A 15,324-nucleotide genomic window follows, 5' to 3' on the forward strand; every position below is an offset into this window, starting at 1 on the left:
AAAAATAAAAAGAATAAAGATAAGAGTAAAAATAAGTAAATGTCATAATATATATATATATATAAAAATAAAATAAAACAAAATGAAAAATAGAAAAAAATAAAATAAAATAAATAAAATCCTCCAAGTTCAAATGGAATGAAGTTTCAGTCTTAATAATTTTGGTTTCCGTCTGAAAATCCTGGAGATGGTGCCTCGGATGTTGTTCTGTAGTTGTCTCATCAAAGGGGATGCATAAAGTAGAACAAAACTGCACAAAAAAAATAAAAATAAAACAAAAAAACCCACAAAGTATCCCAAGTTCAAATGCAATACAGTTTCAGTAAGTATTTCAGCATGCAGGTGTAGTTCAGTTGTTTTCTCATCAAAGGTAGGGAGAGAGAGAAGAAAAAAAAAAGAGTCTGGAGATAGTTCAGTGAATGTTAACTGTGGCTGTGCCTTGCCTGCCCACTGCTGTCAGCCTGCTCTTGCTGGAGGCGTTATTTATGCAGATCTCAGGGGTGAGCTTAGCACTCACCTGGCCCTGCAGGCTTTGTTTACTCAGAGTTCTCCTGTGTGCGAGCCTCTGCTACAAGCTTCCCCTTTCCAAGCACACTGGGGGAGGTGACACTGCACCAGCTTTCTCAGGCCTGCGTGTTTGTTTACAGTTCACATGGGAAGTGGGTCTTCCCCCCTCTCCTGTGGAGTTTTCCTCCCACCGTGATTACAAGCTTTCCCACTCGTGATTACTGGGTGGTGCTGCTGCTCCTGCCAGCCGCCATGTTTGTTTACAGCTCACATGGGAAATGGGTCTTCCCTCCTCTCCTGTGGAGTTTTCCTGCTGAGAAGAATGTATATTGTGCAGAAGTTGGATGATATATTGTGTAGACATCAGCTAGGTCTATTTGATTTATGGTGTGATTTAGTTCTAGGATTTCTTTGTTGATTTTTTGTTTGGATGACCTATCTATTGGTGATAGTGGGTATTAAAGTCTACACTACACTCTGTTGGAGTTTGTATGTGCTTTTAAGTCCTTTAGAGTATGTTTGATGAAATTGGGTGCAGTGACACTGGGTGCATATAGGGTGATAATTGTTATTTCCTTTTGGTGTGTTTCTCCTTTTATTAGTATGGAGTGTCCTCCTTTATTTCATTTGATCTATGTAAGTTGAATGTATCATTCGTATCAACTAATCATAACTCATATCTTTGGAGTACTTTATTGTGAGAGCTTTGTTTTATGTGCTTTACAAATTTATATCAGTAGATCCTGACATAAGCCTTTGACATCAGTATTTTTCTAGCTTCCTTTTATAGAGGAGGACACCAAGGTCCAGAGAATAGAAGTTCTTGCCCAAGTCACACAGCTAGCAAAGAGAGAGCTAAAATTTGGACTCAGGCAGAGCACTGGCACAACTTCCGTTGTCTGCTCAAAAGATGAGCTGAACATGGTGGCATACATCTGTAATCCCACTACTCAGAGGGCAGAGACAAGAGGATCTTGAGTTCAAGGCCAACCTGGGTTACATAGTGAGACCCTGTCTCAAAGAAAAAAAATGGTATCTCAACTTCTTCTGTAATTTCTACCATTGAGATTCTACTCCAGAAATTCCTAAATATGGTAATACTCCATTTTTATTTGGCTTTGTTGGAGAATACGATGTTCTGCATATGTAGTTTTTCCACATGACTAATCTTACCTTTTCAAATGCCAGTTCTAAAAAAAGGATAATATTTTGAAGGATTTCTGAAATGACTGCTTCCATATCTTCCTAAACAAAGAACAAGTCCAACAAAATCTTTCCTTTATGACTCAGAGTCATCCTGATGAATATCATGTTATTTTACCACTAAGCTATTTATCATGCCCACTTTTTAGCATTTCCATTTCCTGATATCATATCTTCTGCTGTCATTTTTTCCTGGGACTTCCTTCTAATTCACTGATTATATTTATGCTCTGTATTGAAAATGGCATGATTATATTTTTTTAATCCATGGACATAAAAGTGTGTGACATAAATAAAAATGTAGGACTTAGTAAGAATTATTTTTTATTATTATTTTCTTGACTCAGAGCATTTTTCTGTCACTTCAGGATGATGGGCTGCACTTGGGAGGGGCAGACACTGCTAATAGTTGAGCCTATGGGTAAGAAAAACATTACTTGGTTTTGAAATTATGTTATAACTATAGAGTACTTTACACTGAAGAACTCAAATCTCTTTTATAATTTGCATTTCATCCTTTGAACATTTTAAAGTAGTTGTGGTTAAAAAGCAAATTATTCTCTGTGGAATTCTCTTTGCTTTTAAAAGATGTTGACAGTCCTCCTGCTGCAGGGTCAAGGGAAGTAATTCTACAAATGCATTGGCTTAGCAAAGCTGCACCAGGCTGTGTTCATTGTTTGGGGATGAATTTTATTTTTATTTTATTTTGTTTTCAGTTTGCTTATGGCTTAGATATGCAAGTGAAAAGAAACTGGAATTTATTGATAGGTTGTCATTGAACTTAAGCTGTGTAGGTGAGGTGAGTAACACATATGTGAGAAGGATCAATTAGTGAGTAGTTCACAAAAGGATGTAGACAAGCCATCTGGGGGGCTTTAGTGGGGAGGGCGGTCTTGATGGAGTAATCATTAAACTCCTTCAATGCTTTGTTCTCAGAATGCAGTGGTCTTCCAGGTTCTCGTTATTGAAGGTGTGGCTGACATTTCATAGAGTGGGGTCACAGGAAAGTGTGTCTCCATGTTTATCACTAGCAGTAGACAAGTCAACCTGGAGAGCACAAAGCCACACTAAGCCTTACGGCACTTCTACAGCTTATAAAAGTATCTTGCAAAAGGCGGATGAGCATCAGGATTGTTTGGGCAGAGCTGAGCAAGCTGCTCATCCTCACAACACAAAGTCGTGTGGCAGGCTCCACATACTGCTATGGTGCCCGAGCTCTCCATAGTCTTAAATTTGCTTGTTCTTTCACTCAGTAATATTGACCCAATAACTCCTTTTTCTACTGACAATCTAAGTGTCAAGAAGAGTGTAGACTTCCATAAAGTAGAAAATTCACCCCAACTTCTGGTTTTTCACCTAAGCCGGAATTCTTCCCCAGAGCTGGTATTCTGGGAGTCTTGTAATGGAAACCACAATGCCATCATCCCATTCTCTAGCTCGCTGTTTTACCATCAACCTTGAAATCATTTTATAAACCTTGTTGAAGGTCAATCCTGTTCAGTATTAAGTCAAATGGTTTGACTTTACCTTGACATATGAAGTATGTGTAACTCATAGAGAAACTAAATTTTAATCTTTTAAAAATAGGTCACGGCCAACATAACTACTGAATTCAAGTCATGATGCAAAATTATCAAAACAATTTTCTTTAAAATTATAGAGCATGTATATCTCTTGGAGGAAAAGTAAAATGAGAATATAAAATGAAATCTAATTTAAAAAAAAAAGAGGCAGGGATTACGAGGTAACTCACTCACTGTTTTGTTTCTGGTGAGCCAGGATTTTTTTCTGCCTTCTGGTGGCCACGCTGCAGGAGGGACTGCCTGCACATGTGCACCACTCTTTCCTCAGCTTAAGCTCAAGAGCACTTCACTTCTTATCTTTCTGAGCAACTCAGTTTCCCTTTCTCATATCTGCACTGTGCCCTTCTTTGTGTGCTATCTTTTAATTTCTCTTGCTGGGAAATATGTTACTACTATTTTCCTAGGCTGCAGACTCTGGGACTAGAGAGAATAAAGATGGCTGTCTGAGGACAAGTGAGCACCTGAACTTGGAATCCTGCAACAGAGGTTCATGTTCTCTGTGCTCCCTGACATGGGGATCCAGGGACTCGGGACTTGGCTGAAGCTGTGAGCACCTGTTCAGTGTTACGGCCAGCCGTACTCAGAGATCCTCTGACATTTTAATTTTATGGACAATCCAAACATAATGAGGGAATATGGAGAAATAGCTGATTCTGTTTAGAACTGTCAGCTTCCCTCAGTCAGCCTTGCTGAAGGCAAATCGATGGAAGGACTTTGGAGAACAGGGAAAATCATTCAGCTTGTAAATAATGGAGAGCAAATGCTGCCATACATCATGTAGCCACTACACACAAGGCACAGAGCCACCCTCCTCACATCCAGCCCTGTGTTGTTCTTACACCAGCTGTGCACGCTACACTTATTCCCTTTATTAACAGATGAGGGAGGCATGGGGAATTTAAGTAATAAAACATAGGGGGTGTCTCTAAAGTATCTGTTCTTCCCACATCTCTCTTTCTCTCTCTCTCTCTCTCTGTTTCTCTCTCTCTCCCCCCTCTGTCCCCTTGTCCCTCTCTCTCTCCTTCACTCTCCCTCTCTCTGTTTCTCTCTCTCCTCCCTCTGTCCCCTTGTCCCTCTCCCTTTCCTTCACTATCCTTCATAGATAAAGAACAGCCTACACAAGGAGGAACTTGACTGACAGTGGGAAGCTATGGGCATTTAATATTAGCCTTTGGGGACATGGCAAAGAAGATGCTTGGCAGTTAGCTTTCTTAGCAGCAGGAATGAGGCAGTGAGAGGCTAGAGGTAGAACTTGTCAATTAAAATATCTTCAGGATGCTAGATAAGAATCCACGGGACACCTTGCTACCCCATAACAGATAAAACATTAACAATTAATTATTTGTCAATAAAAGTGTGGAGGGAGAAGAGCAGGAATTCTTATGCTTAGCTATGCCATACAAGCAGCCTATGACTTGGTTCTTGTTGAGGTGTACAAGCTTTCCATGAGTGATGGCTGGAGATACAGATAGAGCCACAGAGTCCTAGAACTACTGTAAGAATACAGTTAAAGAACTATGTTAGGGGGCTGGGTGAGGTGGCTTAGGCCTATAATCACAGGTCTTGGGAAGCAGGAATGGAAGGATCACAGTTGGAGGCCAGCTACACAGAAAGTTAGTGATATCCTGTCTTAAAGAACAATCCACATACCTGTAATCTCAGCTACATGAAAGGGAGGATCATGATCTGACAGTACAAAAGTGTAAGACCTTATATGAAAAATAACTAAAGCAAAAAAGGCCTAGGGCAATAGAGCACCTGCCTAGCAAGCACAAGGCCCTGAGTTTTTAAGGATTTAAAAAAAAATGTTATCTACTTGTCTAAGAAAACAGAAAGAAACCTAAATATTAACCTTTTATAAAGATATACCAACCAGACATTAGTCTGGGGGGTATTTTTCTATACCTGTATGTTATGTTGGACTAGAAAACTACTTCTAGGCTTCAAGTCAGCCACCTCTACTCAAAAACAGGAGTAACTCTGTTGCAACTTCAGCTGGCAAATAGACCCCTCCCAGGGCCATGTCTAGGACTCTGTACAGAAGACTGGCAAGTAACCTGGGCGGTCACAGTAATAGAGGCTCAGCTGAGCAGCGTGAATGGCCCTGGGAGCCTTAATAGTCCCCTATTGTCACGTAGCAATGATCCATGTCATTAGAAAAACTGCCGCAGTGTTAGGGGTCAGTGACAACACAAGACAGTGACACAAATGAACATATTGAAAGTCTGAAGTGCCATGCAATGCCCCTGGAATTGTGGGAGAGTTTTAACTCAGAGCAGATGCTTGTCCCATCTATGAAATGGAGGTCCTGTTCCATAACTTCATCTTCTCGTGAGCTGGTAGTCCTGGGTGAGACTGGTCCCCAGGAGACACTGCGAGGAGCCAGGTTCATCTTAGAATCTTGTATGGATGAACTGAAAAAGACACAGCCCAAGGCCAGGTTCAGGATGCCAAGAATTTGGATTGTAGAATGTGCTCAAAGGAAACCAGACAAAATTTTGCAGTCTTATAAAATTAATTTAAAAGTACCAAATAAATTTAAAGCTTTTCTATGTTCTTTTTGTTTTGCTTTGCTTTCGTGAAACAGTGGAAGCCCTCCATTTGGGAACGCTAATGGCTGCCCACGGCTACTTCTTCCCCATTTCAGATCATGTCCTCACACTCAAGGATGATGGTACCTTTTACCGGTTTCAAGTAAGTGCAAATGAAGATTTTTTTTCTCAGCAAATGTGAAGTCTGCATTTTGTTTGTCACTCTTTGTTGTTTGTTACAGAACTTTAGAAAAGTGTGGCTTATTTTACTTTGTCTTGGGCTGGTTAGAAACAGGTTATTGTTCAATTTAAGATACAAAAAGCAATGAACACAGACGACGAGACTGTGCTTAGTGACTCTGGTGTGTGCAAGCTGAATTGAGTGATGTCTGAACTTGTGTTTTATATGAAAAGCTTAAGGAAAGTTCAGTAAGTGACTTAAAGGAGTCTGGGCAGCTGGGAGTCCATCTGTAGGTTGCATCTAGCTAGCAGGAAGCTGAGAGAGCAAGTCTCAGTGTCTCAGACTCTGGCCCTGCCTGAGATCCAGAGCCTCCTTCAGTCCTGTGGAACTCTGGCCACTTACAGAAACGCTGAACTTGTCCACATCTGGGGCCGGCCCTTCTACCAGTGTGTGAGGACTAACATGCATGGCACTTTGCATGTGTACCATCACCTGAGAAAGGAAGCCTTAGGTACTGTGCAAACGGAAAGGGTCATTTCCAAATGAGACAGATGCAGTTGTTCTTCCGGGAAATACTCGTTGGCTGAGTTTAGTCATTGTGTCTGCAGTTGATACTTGAGTTCACAATGAAGTGTGTTGCACGTGTCATCAGATTTGGTGTGACACTCCTAACTGACTAGCAGATTCCAGTCTGTAAAATTAAGGCACACAGGATGCCAGTGACAAGGGATGGGGCATACTGCAGGGGCAGACTGCCTGCCTAGCATGCACAAGGCCCTGGGCTCCATCCCCGGCATAGTGAAGGAGACAACCAGCGTTCAAACTCTAGCTGATTTTAGAAAGCTCTCAGCTTTCAGAGATTAGAAAATTCTTCTCACTCATTTTGAGTATCATTAACTACTCTATGTCAAAATAAATGTCTGAGTAATGATTGAATGACTAAAATTTGCTGGGAAAACTGCAATCCAGGAGGAAATATGCTTTAAAAATTGTTTTAAAAAATCATTGGCTTTTCAAGCCAGTTTCATGGCCACTTCCTTGCCTTGGATGTTTTGTCCCAAGGCAAACATACGCTGTTTGTGACTAGATTGCTGGAAGGGAAAACAGTCTACTAAAACTGATACTGGCCTTTATACCCAAGCACTTTAAATTAGTTACTTTCTTAATTTAAAAAGTTTTCAACCTGGGCATTATAGCACATGCTTTTAATCCTAACTACTCAGGAGGCAGAGTTAGGGCAATCTTGAGTTCAAGGGCAGCCTGGGCATGGGTAGCCAGACCCAGTCTCAGAAACAAAAACCAAAGGACTGGAGGCCTGGCTCAAGTGTTAAAGCACTTGCCTAGTAAGTGTGAGGCCCTCCTGGGTTCAATACCTAGCAGCCCAAAATACATATATTTTAAATAAAAGAGTTTTATTCTTTCCACAGTAATTTAAGGTAATGGCAGATTAATCAGCTTATTCTTAAATAAGAGCAACTTTTGGTCCTAAGACTCAACATTTTAACATATGAGGAGTATTGGTGATTAGCAAATGTGTTTTTATGTATGACTAATGCTTCTTGATTCTTAAAGGAGTTTCTTCACTATTGTAGGATTATATTTTTCATATAATCTTATTTTTCTATAATTTTGTTTTCACATAGTAACTAGAATTAGGCCAGGACACTCCTGCAGTTCCAGCTAGGGGGAGGTGGAGATAAGAAGGATTATGGTTCAGGAACACCACAGGCAAAAAGTTAGTGAGACCTCAACTCAACAAACAAGCCATTTGTGGTGGTTCACTTTTGTAATCCCAGATACACAGGAAGCATAGGTAGGAGGAACGTGGTCTTCAGCTGGCCCTGGGAAATAAGTGTGATTGTGGTTGGAAAATCTCTAAATCAGAAAAGGACTAGGGCTACTTCAAGTGGTAAAGTGCCTGCCTATTGCCTAGTGAACAGTGGTGGGCAGAGAGAGACAGAGAGACATAGAGAGAGAGAAAAATTGGAAGTAAACTTTAGGACTAAAAAAATTCTCACAAATTCTGAAGAAAAGGTGTTTTATGTTTATAAATATACAGCCCTTACCCTTCTTCATAGTCAGTTTTATAAATAAAATCACCTGTATGTAAAAGAGCACATCTATAAGGCAACATTGAATAGTTTATCTCTTGACAATTAGCTAATTCAGAATTTTCCTATGAAACACACTTGCGCAGACATGGCCCAAGGTTACAGCCAATGGCTCGAGTTAGCAATGATTTGAAACTGTTAGCTCTGCTCTTGTTCCCAGACTGAAGTTAGCAGGCAGACAAGGTTCAAGTGTCTTAGCCATGCTCAAGAATCAAAGATGAGCAAGGCTCAGGACAGACCACACACATTCAGGAGAAAGGGAAGACATGCTAAAGAGCTTTAGAATGAGCAAGGGAATGGGTGCAGGTGACATAGCTGCAAGGTGTAGACAATGGGCTGGCATGTCGAATGTGCACAATACAGATTGCAATATATTTAATTTACATTAATTGACATTAGACTCCAAATTTTAAGAATCCACCCACATTGGTAGCAGTGTCCAATATAACATACTTGTAAATCTTTTAATCATAGAATCCGAAATCCAAAATTTAAAGAAATCAAAAACAGGAAAGTCAGGATTAATTGCATTCCTACTACCAAGGCATAAATCAGTCTGTTTACAAATGACTTACGAGCAGAAAACACAATGTTGGTTACAATTCTCACTTCCATTTTTATGCTGTTTCCAAGAAGCAGAAAGGTCTTCATTACATTGAATTAAAATTCAGTTCCTTGGAAGGATTTTAAAAAACGTGAGTTAAGACAGAAAACTCCAGGTGTCATGGAGAGTCAGCCATCATGAAGAACTCTGGCTTCCCAGCATACATCAGTGACAAACAGAACTATAAGTGAACGTCATCGGCATGCCACAGTACATTTGTCTTAAATTGTTATACATGATTTAACCATGTGGTCTTTGTATTTTTTTCCATTGTCCAGCGGTCCTTTCTTTGCTAATTGGAATGAAGCCCTGACATGTCTCTCCAGGCAGGTCTCTTTCATGCTCTTGTCAGGTTTCTGTGTGTGCCAAGGGCCACTGAGCCATGCTGGACAGTTTTTGGATGAGTCTCATGGTAGCCAAGGAGGCTAACACTGAAAAACAGACGCTAATGTGTTCAAATGTCCTAACGTCTAGCAGAACTACAAAGATATGTTTTAAATTTCAACAAACTGTTATTCTTTTTATATTCTCTGTTACTGATTTATATAAGAACATTTTTCCCCTAGGATAAGTCTTCCAACATTAGTAAAGAATGTTGCTTGTATGGCATTTCCACGTATCACAACAGAAAATTCATTCTTTATTTTTAGTCATGAAATTTTCACTAAAGTAAATGATAAAAGAATAAGGAAAAGTTGTAAGAATATAGATGAGAACATTCCTTATAGTTTTGAGAAAAAAGGTGTATTTCTAAACAGTCTGACTAGAATAGATATTTTAAAGCCAGATGAATGCATATGCCTACACACACATTCACACCCAAACACCCCAAAAATAAAGAAGCAATGCAAAGAAACCAGGGCACTCCATGAGAGAGTCTCAAAAGCCAGAACCCTACATGAAAGAAAGGTTTAGCTATTTCATTCCCACATGACTCTCCTAGAATCCTGACCCAATTTTTATTTCTAAGAAATTAAATCTTCAGCCTCCAACTCCCAGAGAGACAGGTGAGGTTGGGGTGATAAACATGGCTCATATAAATCTTGACACACCCCTTCATCTAGTGATTCGTCCTTTTCTTCTAAATTCCTGCTGATTTTGTTCATATATGCACAAAACTATGATTGGTAGCCTTCTTTACTGTACTACACTAATTCCCAAGAAAGCATGGAGGATAAGTTGGTCTCTGGCAGTCTGGAAAAGCTTCCCCTTCTAGAGGTTTGAGCAGTTCTCCCCATCTAGTAAAAATTTCCTTTCTTTGAGAATCAGTCTTCTGGGAGGAGGATTATCAAATCCCCTGCTCACTGCACACGAATGATTGGTATAATTAATTAATAAATACAATTTTCCCACAACACTGATGTCTACAGTCAGTTTCCACTGAGCCCCACAGTCGTCTTCATTCCAGGGAACAGGGTCAGACAAGCAGACAGCTGGTCATCATGTGGCCTTGTGCCAGGTCCAGTTCACAGGGCTACAAAAGTCCTTTTAGAAAATCTAAAATGTTGAATATCATGATAAGGATTTCCTGATCAGACATTTTCCTTATACTGAAGTCAATGTGTTTCTAGAATTTTCCAGAATCAGAATTCTTCTCATTGTTAATCACAACAATCGACTAAGATATTATTAATTTAAAAAATGATCTCTGGTTTGTGTAGTTTAAACGTTCAGCAATTGATGTGTTGATGAGTGCATAATTTTAAAGAGGAAAGTGAAGGTTTATTTGTATGTCGTTGGATACTGCTGAGATCCACATAGAGCCAGATAGGCAGATCTTTCAATGCTAGATTCTGTCCATGACCTCTTTAGGTCTATCAAAGGCAATGTTGAGATACGTGGCGTGCAGAAAACCTCTTGCTGTATTTAAACATATTCCATCAGAGTTATGCTGAATACAATATTCTGCTTCAGTCCTCTCCAGATGAAAACACTCATACCCCTGGTGTCAAATTGCAGCACAAAGGGACATTTAAGCGCTGACACTGTACATATTTAGAGGCTGAGTAATTGGTCAGCAGAGTATATGCAGATGAAAACCTTACGATGTCTCTCTGGGAACTTATTCTGGGTTATAAAATATATATTACTAGAAAATTACTGTAGATAGTTGCTAAACATAAATACAGCTCATAAACCAGAAACCCCAGTAAACTTTTCATGTGTCTAACCTGGGTTCCACTTCTTTTTGTTCCACAGACACCCTATTTTTGGCCATCAAATTGTTGGGAGCCAGAAAACACAGACTATGGTCAGTGCAACATCTCATAATCTTGTCATGAACATCCAGCGTGTCTGAATGAATGTGCACGTTCATTTTGTTCATTTTGTCACTAAGACACACTGCTCAGTACAGGACCAATATTTGTAACACTGAGTACATGAATGGCCTTGCTTGGAAAGTCACCAACTTGGTGGTACCTTTTCCCATGATATAATGCTCTCTGCAACTGTTAAAGCTTCCGAATGGGTTAAGGAGCTATAAGCAGCCCTTAAAAGGTTAGTATTGCTTTTTTGTAGCATCCTAGTTCACCAGAAAGAGTAATGAGTGCAAAGGACACGCGCTCTCGTCTGTCTCTCCCACTTAGCTGTACATTTTGGGTTAAGTCCCTTGACTTCCCAAGACCCCACCTTTTTCACTGTTACAGGAGGCACCCTATGATTCTGCAAATAGAAGGTTGTGCTAAGCATGGAGAGGCCAGTTGCAAGCAAAAGAAAAGGTACAGTCACAAGTTCAGTCCTTATGAATCAAGTTCAGTGTTTCCTCAACAAGTATGATTTCAGTTAAACTCTTCAAGGAAAAAAACGAAGTGCTTGATCTTACATCTTCCTGAAGGTGATAGTTTCAAAAACAAGATTGCATGGTTTTTAACTGTCATTTCTGCAAAGATCTATTGAGAAATGTGCCTGTGCCAATTGCTGGAGTACATACTTGGCAACAAGGATGACTGACTTCCTCTACAGCATTGGGTTGCTCATAGGCCAGGAGTGAGGGGACCATGCAGGGGAATGTGGAAAATGACACGGAAGTTTAAAGAAAGGAGGAGGTCCCAGCACGATGTCGTAACTGGTACCATTCGAACAGGATTCGGAAGGAAGAAGGAATTCATCACAGGACCAGGCAGGAGAAGCATTCAGGAAAAGAGAACACCCATCACAAGTAAGACCAGGAAGGCTTCATGGTAACTTGGTTTTTTTTTTTTGGCATTGCTCCTGGGGAGACATCTTAGGAAGAAAAAGCCTAGGAAAACTTGTGGAAAGCCAGTGGATCGGTCCTTCACCTGTGTCACTGTAGAGGTTCCTTCAAGAGTGGTCAGGGACTAGCAAGGAGATTCAAACACACCTTACAGAAAGGAAGGGTACGAGCCAGCATACCAATAAATCAGTACAGAGGCCTTTCCAAGAAGGCCTCTTGGAAAGAGGTTCTTCACACAGAGCCACATTCCTCAACACTGAGGCACTGAGAGACAGAGTGAAAAACAATTGTTGAGTTGCAGGTTGAGTTTCAGAGCTTTCTGAGGCCCTTTGTCAAACATGGGATGATGTCTGGGGAATGACCCATGGACAGTAGGCCATTCTGGTGGTGAGCCCTCCTGGACAACAGTGGAGCAGGTCAGTTCCCAGGGACCAACCTGACCCCAGCTTCAGTCACAAGCCCAGACCAAGTGTCTGACCCTACATGAGGTGTGTCACATTTCTGAGCCCCAGTGTGCTCAATTTTCAAACAAGAACAATGTTGACTTCTAAAGTTGTTAGAGTAATTCAGACTAATATAGCTAAGGAAACTGTATTGCTCATGCTACAGACTCAATAAGTTGTTAAAACTGTTGTTTTGTGCTCATCATTATTGCCTGCCAGATATACTGCCCCTGCCCCCTATCGAAAAGAGAATTTTTTCTGTGTGTCTATCTCTGCATCTGTTGTGTTTTTGACAACTGGGGCAAAGTGATCACTGTCAAACACATGTTTCATGACTGCATAGTACAGTGCTGCTACAATAGTGAGCCTGGGGATGTGCCACGGCTCACACAGAAATTACTGGCACAACACCCCTCAGAGGGGGTTATCCCAACATGGTTACCATCATTTGGCTTCACAATGAGTCTTACTGAAGTTCATTTCAGTTCATTTAGTGATCTTCCCACTAAACCCCAAATATCTGTTTGCTCTCTAACTGTGAGCATATTCTTTATTATATTTCTTTTTTCCCTAAAGAAGTATATTCTTACTTATATTCAGCTTGTTTGGATTATGCAAGTGAAGGATAAAGGATCCACTCTGAGGTTCTGGGGGAAAATGAAAGGAAGAGAAATGGGGGTGATTTAGATGGTGTAACTCTCTTGCAGGCAGTGGTGTTTCCTCTTCTAGAATTGAGATTTTTAGGTGCAAATAAATTACAGTAGCAATTCAAATTATCCAACTTTGGATGTTTACTGTCATTTGTTTAAAACATACAGTTATAAAGCTGAACCATTCTTTCAAAGATCATATTGAGGGTGTGATCCACTTGGGTGGTGAGGTCCAAAGCATAATGGCTGTGTTTTCTAAAACAACTATGGGGCCAAGGGGGTTTATTGACTGAAGCAGGACTTGTTGTTGTTGTTTTGTTATTATTTGTTTGTTTTTGAGGCACATTCTCACTTTGTAGCCGAAGCAGGCCTCAAACTCTTGATCCTCCTGATTCAGTATCCTGAGTGCTAGGATTATAGGTGTGAAACACCACACCCAGACAAATAGAATTTTAGCCCCAAAAACTTGAAATTTCCAATAAAGATAGGCTCCCCTGTATCTGTATGACTCATCTCATTTATCTTAACCATATCCCAGCTTCATCTTTTGTTTTAAAATTTTTTGATACTGTATTCATCATGTACTTTTTTAGAGTTAATTTTTATTTTCTTAAATATTATATTCAAACATTGTTTACACTGGTTGCCAAGTGCTTTGGCACTCCCTCAACTTTCACTCCTGAGATAACCACCTCACTCACCTCCTTATGGTGGGAATGTCACTGATACCACATTTGGTCCTTAGGTCATCTTATAAGTTATTCATGACAATGTGGACTGTGGCAAAATTATAGCAGCCTATCTCTGAAAACCAGGAGAATGAAACCAATTTGATAGACCTAGGAAAATTTACCCGGGAGAAAAGAAAGCAGATTTAGTATGGAAGGGCTACCATGTATATAAGAAAGAGAATTTTCTGGTGTGCTTACTGAAGCTAACATAGGCCAGTTGCAGATGGAAACATATTTTCCCAACAGAAAGACCTTCCAACAATGAAAGCTTGTAGGATAATGATTTTTGCCTCAGTCAATATTCAACAAAGGCCTGTGTTTGCTCCACAATGGTGTGGAAGTTCTCAGACCTACAACAGCTGCCTGTAAGCAACTGACAAGACTAAGTTCCACTTACCAAACTTGTGCTGAAATGATGGCATGAGTTGATAACTATTTGTGGATGGCAATAAGAGGCCAGCAAACCCCAAGCGTTCAAGGTGGTCAACCGCAGCAGTTACGGGCTGAATAATTACAGCAGTTTTGGGTTCAATAGGAATTTTTCCTTCTGGGGTAGATTTTAGGTTGTTTGGTTACCATTGGTAGAAAGCTTACTTTACTCAAAGTTAAGTGTTTGAGGAAGGGATGGCACCAAATTTATGAACAATTAAAGTGATCAAATACATAATGAATTAATTTAAGACAACATGAAAGCAAACCTATAAACAAAATCAAACTAATACCCTGTGTGGCTTCAGAACTGTCTTCAATCTTGAATAGCTTATGAGTTAATAGTACCTAAATATCTGTACACTGATACAGTAGTAATTCTATTATCTGTAACATTGGAAAACTAAGAATTCAAGATGGGAAAAATGAAAGAATTTTATTTTTAAGTGAATAGTATTAATTTATTGACCTAAGATATCATAATACTTTTAACTATGTCCATCCTATTAAAAAAATTACAGTTTTGGCTAGGCACGGTGCTCATACCTATAATCCCAGTAATGCTAAAGCTGGAGCTTGGGAGGACAATGGTTCAAGGCCAGCCTGGACAAAAAGTTTCCAAGACCTTAGTTCAACCAATGCCTGAGTGTGGTGGTTGTGGCTGTCATCCCAGCTACATGGGACAGAAAAAGGAGGACCACAGTCCAGGCTGTCCTGGACATGAAGAGAGAATCGGTCTCAAAACTAACCAATGGGGGCTGGAGCATGGCTCAAGTGGTAGAGCACCTGTCTAGCAAGCACGAGGTTCTGAGTTCAACCCCAGAACCACCAAAGAAAGAAAAAAAATCAGGTTTTTTTTCAGCTTGATATACATTGGTATTTGATTTTCACAATGATTTCATGAGGTTATATAGAACCCCCATAGTCCTATTTTATACTCCTTTATAGAACAGTCCAAGACTTTGTCATTTACTTGTTTTGCTCTTGTTTTTATGAGACAGGGTCTTGCTGTATTGCTAGGGTAGGACTTGAGAACCTCCTACCCCAGCTGCATCTATTTTTGAAGCCAGGTCTTAGCCTTCATATTTCCTAAAACATGTCTAGGGAGATATGTTTAAAAATTAATAGATTTCAAGGCCAGACATGGTGGTACAC

At 40.1% G+C, this 15,324-nt stretch overlaps 1 protein-coding gene across 5 annotated transcripts in view; it reads left to right on the top strand.

Annotated features, from left to right (window-relative positions):
• Rgs7 (regulator of G protein signaling 7) overlaps positions 1-15,324 on the top strand; it is a 436,200-nt gene that overhangs the window by 326,306 nt on the left and 94,570 nt on the right. For 4 of the 5 annotated variants that reach the window (XM_074047215.1, XM_074047216.1, XM_074047212.1 and 1 more), the window contains 2 exons: positions 5,881-5,987; positions 10,920-10,971. In XM_074047215.1, the coding sequence (XP_073903316.1) occupies positions 5,881-5,987; positions 10,920-10,971 (159 nt within the window). Of the gene's footprint in view, positions 1-5,880; positions 5,988-10,919; positions 10,972-11,028; positions 11,881-15,324 lie in introns of those variants that run through there. The other variant, XM_074047217.1, reaches the window with a different exon arrangement.

This window comes from Castor canadensis, chromosome 11, assembly GCF_047511655.1.
Source record: "Castor canadensis chromosome 11, mCasCan1.hap1v2, whole genome shotgun sequence".
Lineage (NCBI taxonomy): Eukaryota > Metazoa > Chordata > Mammalia > Rodentia > Castoridae > Castor > Castor canadensis.